At 40.9% G+C, this 14373-nt stretch overlaps 1 protein-coding gene across 1 annotated transcript in view; it reads left to right on the top strand.

The window, feature by feature from the left end:
- The window catches only part of LOC118404932, a 36201-nt gene extending 21848 nt beyond the window's left edge, over positions 1-14353 (top strand). Inside the window, exons 31-52 of the mRNA XM_035804317.1 lie at positions 920-1094; positions 1550-1701; positions 1951-2070; positions 2411-2612; positions 2976-3161; positions 3480-3637; positions 4261-4439; positions 4613-4742; positions 5195-5390; positions 5609-5784; positions 6314-6506; positions 6818-6991; positions 7658-7859; positions 8271-8350; positions 8679-8786; positions 9400-9538; positions 10070-10212; positions 10940-11031; positions 11205-11438; positions 11739-12766; positions 13131-13296; positions 13835-14353. Coding sequence (XP_035660210.1) covers positions 920-1094; positions 1550-1701; positions 1951-2070; positions 2411-2612; positions 2976-3161; positions 3480-3637; positions 4261-4439; positions 4613-4742; positions 5195-5390; positions 5609-5784; positions 6314-6506; positions 6818-6991; positions 7658-7859; positions 8271-8350; positions 8679-8786; positions 9400-9538; positions 10070-10212; positions 10940-11031; positions 11205-11438; positions 11739-12766; positions 13131-13296; positions 13835-13990 — 4389 coding nt within the window. The 3' untranslated portion in view covers positions 13991-14353. The remainder of the gene's footprint in view (positions 1-919; positions 1095-1549; positions 1702-1950; positions 2071-2410; positions 2613-2975; positions 3162-3479; positions 3638-4260; positions 4440-4612; positions 4743-5194; positions 5391-5608; positions 5785-6313; positions 6507-6817; positions 6992-7657; positions 7860-8270; positions 8351-8678; positions 8787-9399; positions 9539-10069; positions 10213-10939; positions 11032-11204; positions 11439-11738; positions 12767-13130; positions 13297-13834) is intronic.
- The last annotated feature ends 20 nt before the right edge of the window (positions 14354-14373 follow it).

The following is a 14373-nucleotide window of genomic DNA, read 5'->3' as shown; positions in this document are numbered from 1 at the left end:
ATCATATGGCAAACCAGTTATCAACCCATGTGTGTACATGTCCAGGACATTCCCATACCAAATTTCAGGTCATTTGGTTGTATTACCAGGGTGCTGGGGCCAAAATATACATTTTTTGGTCTAAAAATGACCAAAAAAACTCAAAAAAATCATTTTAAAGGCAATTATAAAAAAAATCTAAAACAACCCTGCTTTTATAAGTAATAGGTAAGTTCCTCTGTTACATAAAATGATAACGAGATTCATTTCTGGTAAGCTATGACTGTTTTTCCAGGAATAATTCTATGGTTACGATTTTCTTGAAATGGAAATATTGGTTTACTCTGGGGGCCACCACGGTTCGATACGTTAAAGGCCCAAATTTATTTTTACATATAATGTATACAAAGGTTCAAACTATAACTGTGCCGAAAATCAAGCAAATTGATTTGCCTGATAATGAGCTAATGGTCAATAAAAATGGTCAAAAAATGGATTTTTGCCAATTTTGGAAATTCACGAAAACACATCATTTTTAAACATCTACTGCACCTTACTACAAAAACATTTTGAGCATCACTATATATCATTTTGTTCATTAGAATATGGGTAATAACATATGCGAGAATTGATAAAATATCTGTTAATTTGTGGGGGCTACAGGAGTCCAAAGAAGGCCTATTTTGGACGCGACCAAGGCCGTCCCTTGGTGAAAATCCGCCATTTTGAAAAATGGCCGTTGCCATGGCAACCGGTGACCGCAGATCTAAAACTTTGCCATTTTTGTAGGTTTGGACCAAGGCCCTACCACCACACAAAATTTAAGGAAAATCGATTTTTTGAGTTTGGCCAACTTTTTCTGATTTTGCTTGGTTTTTACAGACATCAGCTCTTAAAAGTGGTAAGCACAGAATGTTTTTCTTTCTGTACCCAATCACAGGCCGACACCCCGTACTATGTAGTCTTCCGTGCCATCAACCGGGCGGACCTGGTGACTGAGTCCACCACCCCTCCCATCCTGCTGGACCTGCGGGACCCTGTGCCGGGAGACGTCAAGGATGGATTTGACTTCCAAAGCGATGCGACTCACCAGAGCTCCTTAACAGAAATGAAAGGTAATGAACTTCAGGTTAAAGAATCATAGCCTGATCGACACTAGATATCCATCCAAACAACAGTTTGCTCCGAAAATATGTGGCTACATGTACAAGTGATGGCAGCTGGGTAGGCTGGCGGAATGGGTTAATAGGTTGCTTGGTGTTTGCTGAGTATACATGTGTATAAATCAGTTAGAGATGCTGAATAGGATAAAAAAATACAATCCTATCCTCAACAGGAAAGGTCTACGTCTGGAACTTTTCGGCACTTGAGCTTTAAAATCACATCTAGTTGCTTGAGTAATTTGTTATTTGGCTTATCTTTCTTACCTGTCTACTCTTCATTGACATACTCATTAGAATTAACACTGCAACAAAATAGGCTAGGTCCGTGGCTTGTGGCACCACCCAATTGGTAATGGTGCATTCAGAAATAAACGGCTCAGCAATTGATGTATTTTTTGCATTTGCAGGTGTGATCATCAACCACCCCAACGCTGAGGGTGATCCCTGTCCCAAGAAGACCTTTCCTATGGACGAAATGCACGACAGCTGGTCTCCTTCGTACACGACAGGGATGTGGGGAGTATCCGGAAAAAGGCGTATTCTGTTTCATCCCGAGCAGGTATGCAGTTAAACGAGTGTGTCAGAAACGTCGTTAATCAATTTGCTACCCTTCTAATTGATATTTGCCTATCTGCCAAAGTGCTTAGGCCAAGGACTGGCCACCTGCTCGTCTCCATCAAGTATCTCTACCGTCGCACGGTCCTGTGCTCTAGTTTTCGTAGTCTTAAGACTCAGTCCATTGTCAATTGATATAGTGATACATTAAAAACTCTTCGAAATAACCTGTTGTATTTATTTGTCTCGTCAGCTTTCATTTGAAGAGGAAGACGGCTTGTCGATTCACCTGACGCGCGATATTAAGTACGAGAGGATGTTGTCGGGAGCGTACCACACCGAAGTAGATTGTACAAGGGCGGGTCAATACGAGGTTAGATATACTAGTATTTTGATTCAAAAGTTTGTCTCTTTAGGTTAATGCTTTTCTGTTTCTAAAACGCAAACATCCGTTTCAGCGCTCAAATCATTTACAAGATATCCAATCATAAGCGTCATCTATTCATCGACGAAGTCCTTGCCTAATTTTGCCGCTATAGACCTGTCACGGGTCCAAAAGGCAATGGCACCCGAACTATGGATGTCTTCCTTGTAATAGACTAATAAGGTCCGTGAAGTGCCTCGCCATTGCATCAATGTTCTTCCGACCTGTGCTGTTTGAAGGCTTACTGTTACTGATACCACATACTCTGTTTACAATGTCAACCCCATAGATGGACATCATTGCTGCCAGTGGCGAGCTCCAGGCTGTCACCAGTGTGGTGTTCTGGGACGGACCGGACGGCGTGGTCGGAGATCACAACGAGATGAGCCTTGAACATAAGGAAGGTATCTCCAGAACCCATGCAAACTGCAGTTGTTGTGAGACAGGAGGGGGCAATACAGGAGATACCTCCAACGTTACAGCAACAACAGGTATACATTCTAAAGACTGCATTATACTGCACTTTGGATGGCGTGCTGTTTAGCTATCTATACAAAAGATTTACCTTCTGAATGGATTAATGAAATGCCGCTTCGTGTAGCTGCATAAACTCAACTCAACTCATTGAAATGGTATTCTTCAATCAGATATTGGGTCGCGCAGATCGTAGTGGTTGGGATTTTGCTGGCTCGCTTTTCTAAAAAATACCTACCACTGCTATCTCCACGACCCAACCTCTGCTTGGAGAATATTGAATTGGCACCACCATGTGTCACAGGCTTCATAGTAACGTACGTGCAAACTAAAAACGGTGTATGTTTCTTCATTTTCAAGCATCGTTTTTATCTTTGTAGAAGACTGTAACTGTACCTGTACCAGCCCGACATTGGACCCGGACCCGCAAACCTCGACCGCCCTCCCGTCTGAATCTCCCCCTTGGTGGACTATTGAGAAGGCTGATTTGGAAGGAAACACATCACAGTCAGAGTTCCAGTCAAACAGCTTTCCATATGCGTCTTGTGGACTTCAAATTCACGCAGGTAAGAATCATATATCCTAATTCCATATAACGTTTTTCATCAAATTATGAATTCCCCTTCCTTCCATCTTGCATTCATTGATGGAACCTGTATTGAAAGCTGAAGGGTGTGTGCCGACTGTGTGGTGTCTTGTCATCAAATTATGAATTCCCCTTCCTTTGTGGAGCCGGTATTGAAAAGCTGACGGATATGCAGTGTCTTCTCTTTCCCCTAACCGAAATGACGAATTACCTATCATTCTACTTCAATGAGACTCTGCTGCTGGTTATGTATCACTACTACAAGCAGAAAAATGTAATTACTATATGTGCGTTTCAGAAACAGCAAACAGTCACAGTTACATCGGAATGTGGTGTCGATTTGCGAACGGGACTGAATCCGAACTAGGAGAAGTTGTAAAGCTGGACTTCGATCCTTCGGCTGCCTGGCACAAATACACTTTAGAGTTCATCGAGGAAAAGATCTTTGCAACCAAGGTTTGTCAACAGCGTCTGGGAGTAATCTTTGCGTTTACTACCTTTTGTATCAAACTGACTGCATTTAGCCTCGATGGGGCTTGAATATGCAATAAACTTCATTGTCATTGTCAGTAAATTACTGAATATATCCTACATTATTCTACTTTCGTTCTAATTAGTCTCCTGAAGACTGGACTGCCAAAGAAGAAGAAGATTCTACTTTTGTTCCAAACTACTATTTGGACGTTGTGTTTTTCCATTATCATTACCCAACGCCTCGGTATCGTAAAGAAAATGTGCGGTTATAAACTGTGCATTCTGACTAGATTATATCTTTTTTTTTAACATTGATGGGCATTTTCTCATCACAGGTAATGATTATATGAATTGAAAAAGCTAATAAGACATTTGAAACTGATTTTTGCACTGTATCAGATTGCTGTTACTATATAGCCAGGTCTCTTATACAATGTCCATCACTTTGCCTTCCATCGCACTTAAGCTTGTTACGACTCTCGTGCAATAAACTTTGACTTCACTTGACTTGACTACATGTTACCAGGTGATGTCAGCAGAGTGGCATGTATCACACTTCATCATTCATCTTTATTTGGTCATACTTGTATGTTTTATTTCCCCAGGTGTACCGATCATTGAGACTGGATATCGACGGCCAGCCAAGAGCAGTTTTGACCGGCATCCCGACCTTAGGCCCGACAACAAAGCTGATTCTCAGCACCTGGAACAAGCAGGACTGGATTCCGGAGTTAGTGGACCCGTTTGAACCGCCAACGACGGCTGCTTTATTCCGTTATGTTAGGTATGGCTTTTGGTTTTTAGTTATAATATTTTGTGTGTGTGTGGGGGGGGGGGACCTTATCCCCTCTTCTACCCGAAAACTAAAACGTGATTTACTTGGGGTGATTTAGTTTCCTGATCGACATGTTTACGAAGGAAATCATCATAATTTTTGTTTCTGCATTTCATGGATAGCCTCCCACAAGATTCCAACAGCCTATGTCTATACGGGAAGCCGTTCAGAAATGGCGACCACGCGGTAGTGAGGTTCGAGGCCGCTGTGGGCTCGGCAAGACTGCTGGATGATGTCGCACCATTCAGAGAGGTAGGGGGTTAACAATTATTATTTACAATAAGTTACATGGTAATTTTTTTATTGATCAACAAAGGAAAGTACAGGCTAGGACGCAGAGGTGATGTACTGTATCCACCAGATAATATCAACATCACCTCTCAAGAAAACAAACACATAAATTACACCTGGCAAAGACAAATACAATAACAAAGCAAGCAAATCACAGAAAATGGTTTGGGTAGTCCACGATGGTGTAACAAATTATTGATAGAAGGGTTTATTAGGTAAATTATAAGACGTTTGGTATCTACGATATAAGTTCGGGTTAGGTCCAAAATTCTACAGTTTACATTTTAATTCAATGCTGCATTGACTAATAAGTAATAATATACTTTATAGCTATCAAAGATAAACATTACATACATGCACAAAGTTTATTGTCACTAAACCTGCCCTTTGAACCCCCAAACACACACACACAGGTTGTCAAGCCATGCATCCCATGCTCCGGAAAATGCGACTTACTTGGTTGTGATCAGGGTTGTGAGGAAGACCGTACGTACGTACATCAGATACATCTCACAGGTTTAGACCTGACACCATTCTCCTTCATGGAAAACAGCGACAACAACACTCTCGTACCGGCGCTGTACTACCTCACTGTCAGAGCGGTTGCTGGTAAGACATTAGTCTTTTTTCGAATATTTCTTTTCTTATCAAGCATTTGAGTTTTCTAATGTTTTTCAGAAATAATGCTAGGTAAGGGATGATGCTTAATTAAAGCTTAAGTTAAATGTTTTACATATAGTGGACATAAAGGCTAGGTATAGAAATGCACTGACATAGTGATTACCTCGTTGTGACTCTGATGTGACGTTTCGATGATTTTCTTGAAGGTTCCGGTAGGGTTGCCACTGCGTCTTCTAACGGGATCTACATAGACGTGACGCCGCCGGTTGTTGAGAACCTCTTCCACGTGGATATGTCCTGGTCACCGGACGAGCCCACTAGTTACCAGGGTGACAACAGCACCATAGCTGTGCGCTGGGAGGGCTACGACATAGAGAGCGAGGTGCGACAGTTAGAAGGATAACTTACTGTTCAAGCTGCGTAAATACAAATCATAATTTATAATTAAGCGGTGATCATGAATTTGTAGACTAATAGTATGTAGACGTTTGAAAATCCCACGTTTGATAAGTCTTTGAGTGGTGTCTTCTGCTGTCACCTGTTTCTCCTTCAAGACTTTGACAGTAACGTCTATACTCTACGGCTTTTCTGACATTAATTACAACGCAAACAAACTGTAAACAAACACAGACACACAAAACACAATACTCCACAAACTCCCATGAAACTAATCTCCAAGCAGCTCATACGGTGACATACCAGTTAGTATTAAAGCTGGCCAAGGAGTATAGCCAACCAAAGGGAGTCGGAGGGGGTTCCGGTAGCGTAACACTCCTAAGCCGGCTTCACTCCTCTGCCAGCGTTTGATACTATCTTATGCTACCGTAGGATCTGCTTGGAGGTTAGAAGATTACCATGAAACATAAAAGAACAGTTTTGTCGTAACCCTATTTTACCCCTGTCGTTCACAGATAGTGGAGTGCCAATGGGCGGTTGGCACAAGCCCTGGACAAACGGACATTCAAAACTACACATCAGTTGGACCAGATCAACACTTACTCCACAGCAACAAACTAGCGGGAAAGCTAAGTAACAAAGAGACCTATTACGTCACTGTGAGGTTGGTCAACGGCGCTGGTCTGGTCAGTGAGAACTCAACCAGTGGTCAGTAATAACTTGCTTTGTTACTTGAACTAAATTTACCTGTTTGACTCTTATAAGATGGATAATTCATACGACAATGCATTATAGCAATTTAGATTTGATTTAAGTCACAGTGTTTTATGTATCATGTTTATGTGTGTGTGTTTGAAAAGTATCAAACCAGGTATATCTGACAGTTTTTTAACAAAATACCTGACGAATGTGCGGACGCATTTAGATTAAGCACCCGGATAATTTCCAACATATTCTCGTTGGGTCTGCAATGAGAAAATACAGCAGATCTTTTTGCAAGAGTTTTGACTCTTTCACAGGAGTGACTGTATTGCTCGACCCACCGGACACCAGTACCAGCAACACCACCACGTCATGCGTGAAGCACGTGGAGAGAAACGTGACTTTCAACAGCTCTGTCGAACTGTGCGGAGATCAGAACCAGATGGGCATTACCTGGACAAGGGTTCAGGACGACTCTGTGAACAACTATGGTACGGTCCTATCCTATATCTACATTACCCATTGTATCCAGCTCGCATGTTTACCCTAGTAAAATAAAGATTAAAAACAAAACAAACAACAAACCTTTAAAGATCTTTAAAGAAACTATTTTTTTTATTTCTCTGATGTTATTGTTGAACAAAGTCTTCGTCGTTTCACAACCTTCCTTTTCAGTAAACATTTCGATAACTACCTGTCGCCTCCATCAGTACAAATGAAACAAATATCATCGGTGCGATATGAACTAGACAAAGTTAGTGCTATCCGAACTTAACCTATTGTATTGTGACGTAACTTACTTTATCATTTGACATCTTGTGGTACTGATGAAGGCGACAAATGATCGACGAAACGTTTACTGAAGAATTAAAGGAAGGACTTTGTTCAATTGATGTATCAAGCTGATGAAACTATTTACGGCTGATGTTATTGTGTTTGCCGCTATGACAAGCTGGTGTAAGAAAATCTGGGAAAGATATACAAAAATGCCTACCTACCTAGTCCCTTGACCTCCAGGTCGTTAGGGGGGGGGGGCAAGATAGCCTTGAAGATATAGAGTTGTCTCGAGGTTTGTCTTTCCCATGCCAGGGTTAGCCTTTCCTGCATACAAAAATAACACGAGCAAATGCACTCAATGCAATATTATACTCTTACAGAGTTCAGTGTGGGGACTTCAATGGACAGCCGTGGTGACGTCATTCCCCAGACGCAGGTGGGGTATAACGAGTCCGGATGGGTGCAGGTGTTGGAAGGTGAACTGTCGTTTGGGAGGTCAAAGGTCAACATCTCGGACCTGCCAAGTCGTACAGACGGTTGGAAAGTCAGCAAACACAACAAGTTTTACGTGGAACCTGGCAGGTGAAATACATATATATTTTTATACGTGATTTTTATATCGTTTAGGGACTTAAATTTATCTAAATAAGCGCACAACAAGAACTACCTCTTAAGAGTAAATATTACCGACATGAGACGTATTTAACTCTTTTCGAGCAATAGGTGTGGCTTCACCAAGCGTAAAAAAAAGTCATTTGGGTCTATTTCACCTATCATCGGATACACACGATGATATTCTATGGTCTGATTTTTGCTCTCATTGCAAATAAGACATGAATGGAAAAGTCACAGTATCGTATGTGGAATATATTCATGCTTTTCTTTCTTTAAGTTTATTTTCAACGTTTTTTTCGCTCTACGACCATAACAAAGATTTGGAATCATACTAAATAAAATTTCAGCATACTGCATGTTGCATTTATGTCTCTTTAGAACGTTACTCGCTAGTCTGACGGCTTGCCATGCTGGTCACAAGTGTAAGGACATCGTCGTGAAGAAACGAACAATAATAAGTAAGTGTCCTATTTCACAAAAAGACAAATTAATGCTTTCTTTGGCAACTAAGTTACTACTGATGTTTTTCTTTGCGTTAGGGCTATATATAATTGCAATTATTCGACATTTTCTTTTATATAGGTGTTAAGTCGGCGTTTTAAACAATCACGTTAACATCAGCATCTAACAGTCTGTTCGTTTTAAATGCTACTACTTTACAATTACCATTCCTAGGATGAGTTTCATCTTTTTAATTACATCTATTTTTATCATTACGCTTATGTATTATAATAGCATATATTGCGAGTAATGTGTCACTTACGACCACGACTTGTGACACATTAGGGCCTGAGGACAACCTGCTTAGTTTTACAAATGGATCTGCTGGTGACATGGTGTTGGTACATGGTCAACAATCTGACAACTACTCCGTCATCATATCAAAACGTCAAGGTATTTCCATTATCTTTTATCCATTGCTCGCGCATTGAAAATTTGTATGTACTATATATTGTGGTTTAGCCTCACTTCGCCAAAATCTTACACCTGTTAAATATGTATACACCTTTCCCGTCCAAATTTGAATAATTAACACATCTCTAAGACAAGTTTGTCGATTCAAACGCAGTCTTCCATGTCATGGAAGTCGTCATGGAAGTAAAGGGGTGGGTACTTGGATACTTAACTCAGTTCATTAGCTAACATACATAAATTGGGACATTTTATCGGGCTTGCTACGTTATATGGAACATAGCCCGTTTTCTCTACATATTCTTAGTTCTTAGTTTGTAGCTAACGTGCTTACATAAAAGTATTGTAGCTCAATCTGTGATTCTAAAATTAGATCTCCATACCAATCTATGATGTTTAACCTTATTTGATTTTTTTCTTTTACTTTATTTGAATCCAAACTTAGCTTAACAATTTTATTGGCTTTTATTTATGTTGTCCGCCATTATAAAATACATCAATACTGACGTGGCAACAATACCATATCACATAATGAACTTGACAGAAAGATTGCAAAATAATTACAGTAAAATTATCTTATGATACTATCCTGCAGGTCAGCTTTCGAATCCTGGAGCTATTGGAGCAGGTATTCTTACAGACCATGACGTCACCAGAATGTACACATCCAGTACCCCCTACATCACTAACCCTGCTTTTACAATACACCAGACGGACAGATTCCTGAGAAACAGGTAACAAAGAATATGAGAGTGAAAAGTATAACATTTTCATTTGTAATTTCAGCATGCAAATACAAGTATTTTATCTGCGAGGCATAGGTAGATAGTTTAGTAGATATGCATAAAGCTTGCAAAATAATGTGCAAATTTGATTTCGATTGATCGTATTTACGATGTCACTTTGTTAATTCCATTGTATCACATATCATCATTGAAACTCCTGTTCAATGATATGTCAAACTCTTTGAATCCTATGTACTATCATGACTGTACATTCATGATTCGAACACTAGGGCTCTGAGTGAGCTGGTGCTAAACTTTCTACCAACACCGTTTTGTGGTGACACATCTACTTAATTGTAGCAAAAACTATCAGCAATGCAAAGGGGGTATGATTGTAAATGATAATAATCAAGATACGTAGGTTTATCTGTCGGCAAAGTCATTTGTCACGCCCAACCATTGATTGTTCGGCTCAAAGCACCATGTGCACTGAGCATACAAATGTCTCATCAGAAACTCATCAATACTTATTGTTCACAGGGTCCGAAGAATGCTTGGTAAATCATTCTTCGTGTCGTCTATTGGTGGGGAGGAGCTCGATACGCCATTAACAGTCACCGTAACTTTCAATGACTCCGCTCTAGTGAGAGATGAGGTGCCAGCAGTCGTGTTCTGGGACCCAGGTGATAACATTTTTCCTGATCAGGCTTTTAAGCCTGTACAGTACACCTTTGCCATGAAATATTCATGGAGGTTATATTTTTAGTAGCGTTTGTCAGTCTGTATATGTGTCTATCAACAATATAACTCAAGAACGGCTGGGTGGCTTAGTTCCTAGCTTAGTGTGTCTGTGGCGTGTGACGGCCTTTCCTTGGCTTCATTCACATTCTGAACAAGATGTATTGTAACCATTTTCGGGCTTAAGAAAGCTTGTGCTTGGAAAGGCTTTAGCCTGGGCTTGTAGCTAGCGGCTAGTTATGAAATTGGAGGGTCGTATTTGCTCAAAATTACCGAGGAGTATAACTCAAGAAAGTAACAACGGATTTTTTAAATGATTTTTTGATATTTCGGTAGCATTCTTTTCCCAGTAGATATCCCTTTGCAAAAAAATATGTAAATGTTGAGTCATTGCACATGATCTATTTTACGTAGGTATGGGGTCCAGAACTCTAGTTGATATGAAAACGTAGGACCCTACACACTTTGAAATACTTTAAAATGTCTTGCCAAACAATATCCTCAGTAATTTTTCTACTTTACAAGATGGTATGATACAGCCTCTAGATTGTTAGGTATACCTCATACTTAACATCCAAATGTACATGCATGTCCTTTTAAAAAGGGTCTGACTCACAACTTATTTACAATGTTGTGTGTGATTAATCAATTTGTGCTTGCGACTTTATGTAGAAAAAGAAAATTGGAAGGACGTTAACGGCACTTGTGCTGACAATCCTCAAGCATCGGACAACAGCACGCTAAAAGGACGTCTCACTGTTCAGGTAATGTCTATATTGTATTACAGTGGCACTTAATTCCACCATTTCTTATGCACAGAAAATGAAAATAAATGGATCAATCTAACAGATTAAGATGTTACTGCGATGATCGGCTAGTTTGATAACACATTCCATTAGAGAAAAATAATCATGAAAATGTTGTCCTTTAATTCCAGCTGTGCTCCACCACGGGCACATATAGCCGTTACAAGCGAAGCGAGCAGCGTTACTTCTCAGGCTCCTCCCAGTTTGCTGTCGTCATTATCAACTCTACCTTCCAAAACCTGCCACCTGTCCTACTGTCTCCGACACGAATGCACATGGACGAAGATGAGGGCACTCTTGTCTCTCAGCTCATCGCTGAAGACCCAGAGGATGATGACTTGATCTTCCAGGTGAATCAACAACAGGTAGATATTAATTAGATCAATACCATGTACCACTAAGTCATATCTTGGCGGTTTTTAACATTTATTTATTCATGAGAAGCTCAAATCAGCTCAAATTCATTGAGGTCATTAGGGAGGAAAGGGTCAGATGAAATGTAACGGATAGCGTTAATGTTAATTGCTGCAAGATGTGGTTACATACGCTATGATTCTATACTTAAAATGACGATTAGGCAAATGCATCAACAATGTCAATGGTATTATTGATCATTTTTGCAATACATATATTGCTCCTCACAATTACATACTCTTTGCCCCCAGAAGAAGAACTCTGAGGACATGCTGGAATTGGACGAGCATGGCCTGTTGCGGTACACACCAGCTCTAGACTTTTCGGGTACGAAAGAAATCCCTATAACTATATCCGAGTCGCGTGCAGACTTCTCTCTACTGTCCACAACTACGACGATCGTCATAGATGTTGGGGCTGAGAATGACCATCCTCAGCCGTTTGTAGTACACGAGGGAGAGGAGAAGCTACAGGAATCAGGCTCACTGCATCTAACCGTGGAAGAAAACCATCCCGAGAACGTTGACTTCGAGGTGCTGAAGTTTGTGGCCGGATCCTTCGATGTTGATGCCTACGATGCACTAACTCTTCACATCAAGTCACCTTCCAATGGCTCCATTGAAGTTGGCAACAGGGTACGGGACATTCGTTTCGGTGAAGAAAACTGCACGATGTCTATGGAAGCAAAGAGGAGAGAATGGGAAGATGTTTTCAACACGTCCTGGGTAGGCCCTGCTATCCCCTACCCGTGTGGTATAACACTGCCACACTCACCAAACCTCCTGAACTGGGTCGTTGCCGCTGTGACGTACACTCCCGACCAACACTTCTTCGGAGAGGACACGGTGAAGGTCTACGCCGAGGATGCGTTCGGTGCGAGGTCCAAGCTCGTGACGGTAGTTATCCACGTCCTCGAGAATCCATGTGTGAATGGGGGAAGATGTGTCGGACCCGATGAGGATCCAGATTGTGAAGACCAAGCCCGCAGTGATGGCTTCCATGAGTACACGTGCAACTGCACGGCTGGCTTCGAGGGAAGATACTGCGAGATCAACCCTAACGACTGCGTACCCAACCCCTGTCCACACAACTACACCTGCATCGACCAAGTCAATGGTTATGTCTGCCACTGTGAGCCCGGATGGCCCTGTAATGGCCTGACGTTAGGGGAGATAGTAGGGATCGTCGTTGGCTGTCTAGTCGCACTGATGATCCTGCTCGTCATCTACAAGATGTGGGTCAAAAAGCAAGAGTTGAAACGGAAAGTCGGCCCGATCCCGTAAGAATATTTCCCCTTAATTCTATCTAAACCTGCGTAGTAAACCGTTTGTTTCAGGGTGTATTTATCTCTGAATATTTCTTACGTCTTTTCATTGTCTCGAGATTACAGATTGCCTTTAAGTAACCTTTAAACTCTTCTGGAATCTGTACGTTTTAATGAATCATTATCTCACTCTTCGTTTAATATCTGCCAAGATATTTCAAACCTCAAAGTATATCTTTAGATAATTTCAGTTGGTCCTGGCAGTAAAAGGTGCTTCAGTAGAAGGATTAAATGGAAAAATTGCTTTTACTCAATGACGTGAAAAGTGAAAGCAAACAAGCTTCAAGCCATAAAAATGTTGTTTTTCTATGTATTTCAGGAAGGAACGTCCGATTGGACTTAAAGACTTGTCATCATCTGATGGGCAATCTATGTTCCACAACCAGAAACGGAAGACTGGGAATGTGACAGACGGGAAGAGGTCCTTCAACGAGGTGATGCGCGCTTGGGAGGAGGAGGTACAGGAGGTGGAGTTCCGCCATGTGGTAAACACATATTGCCTTGTTTACACGTAGTAAATAGTTTATACTTCCATATAACATTCTTGCATACAGATTGAAATGTTAGTGTATGTCTCTGTAAGCCACAGTCACCGACAGCATGTTAATGAGGTGAATAGATCCAACATGGTGCCGGTGACTCATTATTGAGAACATAAAGGCAATGTTCAGATTGTGAGTAGTCAACTGTCGCGAACGTTTCTCAAACAATGACTTCATACGTAACCATATGCATATCATCTGCTAAACTACGCTTTAACATATGCTATTTTTTTCAATTTGGTTTTTGACAGACGAGGACAATGTGACACTGCACTAAACTTTTCTAACTTATATTAACAGTGCCACACCTATGCTATTAGAGTTTTCTTTTACACAATCATTTATTCGTATCACCTGCTTACGTTTCGATGTCTATCAAGAACTTCTGACTGGAGTGCTGCTTACTACTTCAAAACGTAAGCAGGTGAGAGACAATACTCAAATTTCTTATTTCAAAACTTTGTATATCCTCACACTGTAGGACCCAGACGCACCAGACGCTGAGAGGAAGGTGCCGAAACAGCCGAAACATCTGCCCCCTCTAGCGGCTCCTGATAAAAGTGCTCCAAAGGACCGCGCAGAATTCGAGCATTTCGTAAGGCTCCCCGGAATCGTGACCACTAAGACCAACGTCTAAGCTTCCATACCAAGGAATTTTGAACGTTTTTTTTTCTCAAATTATTTTAATCCATGTCATAAAGTGTCGACACTATAACTGACTTGCTTGCTTGCTTTGCTTTGGATAAATCTGAAAGAAGTTACCTTACAGGTTGTAAATTTTCATGCTCGTGTGTGAACATTATACAAAATACTACATCAAAAATTATCTCGTTTCTTTTGATATCTAATATTAAGGTCTTTCTGACAGTTTGCACTCTAAATTGTACATGTTTTGCACCGAAATTGCTCAGATGGTATTGAATTTCATGAGCAACAGCTTAGACCCACTCAGTATCTTCCAATAGGATTACTTTAACCCACACCATTTCATTTAACTTCATTGACCCCTAACTCTTTGCT

This window comes from Branchiostoma floridae, chromosome 17, assembly GCF_000003815.2.
Source record: "Branchiostoma floridae strain S238N-H82 chromosome 17, Bfl_VNyyK, whole genome shotgun sequence".
Classification (NCBI taxonomy): domain Eukaryota; kingdom Metazoa; phylum Chordata; class Leptocardii; order Amphioxiformes; family Branchiostomatidae; genus Branchiostoma; species Branchiostoma floridae.
Note: the sequence above shows the minus strand (reverse complement) of the source record. Positions and strands in the feature narration are given on the sequence as shown.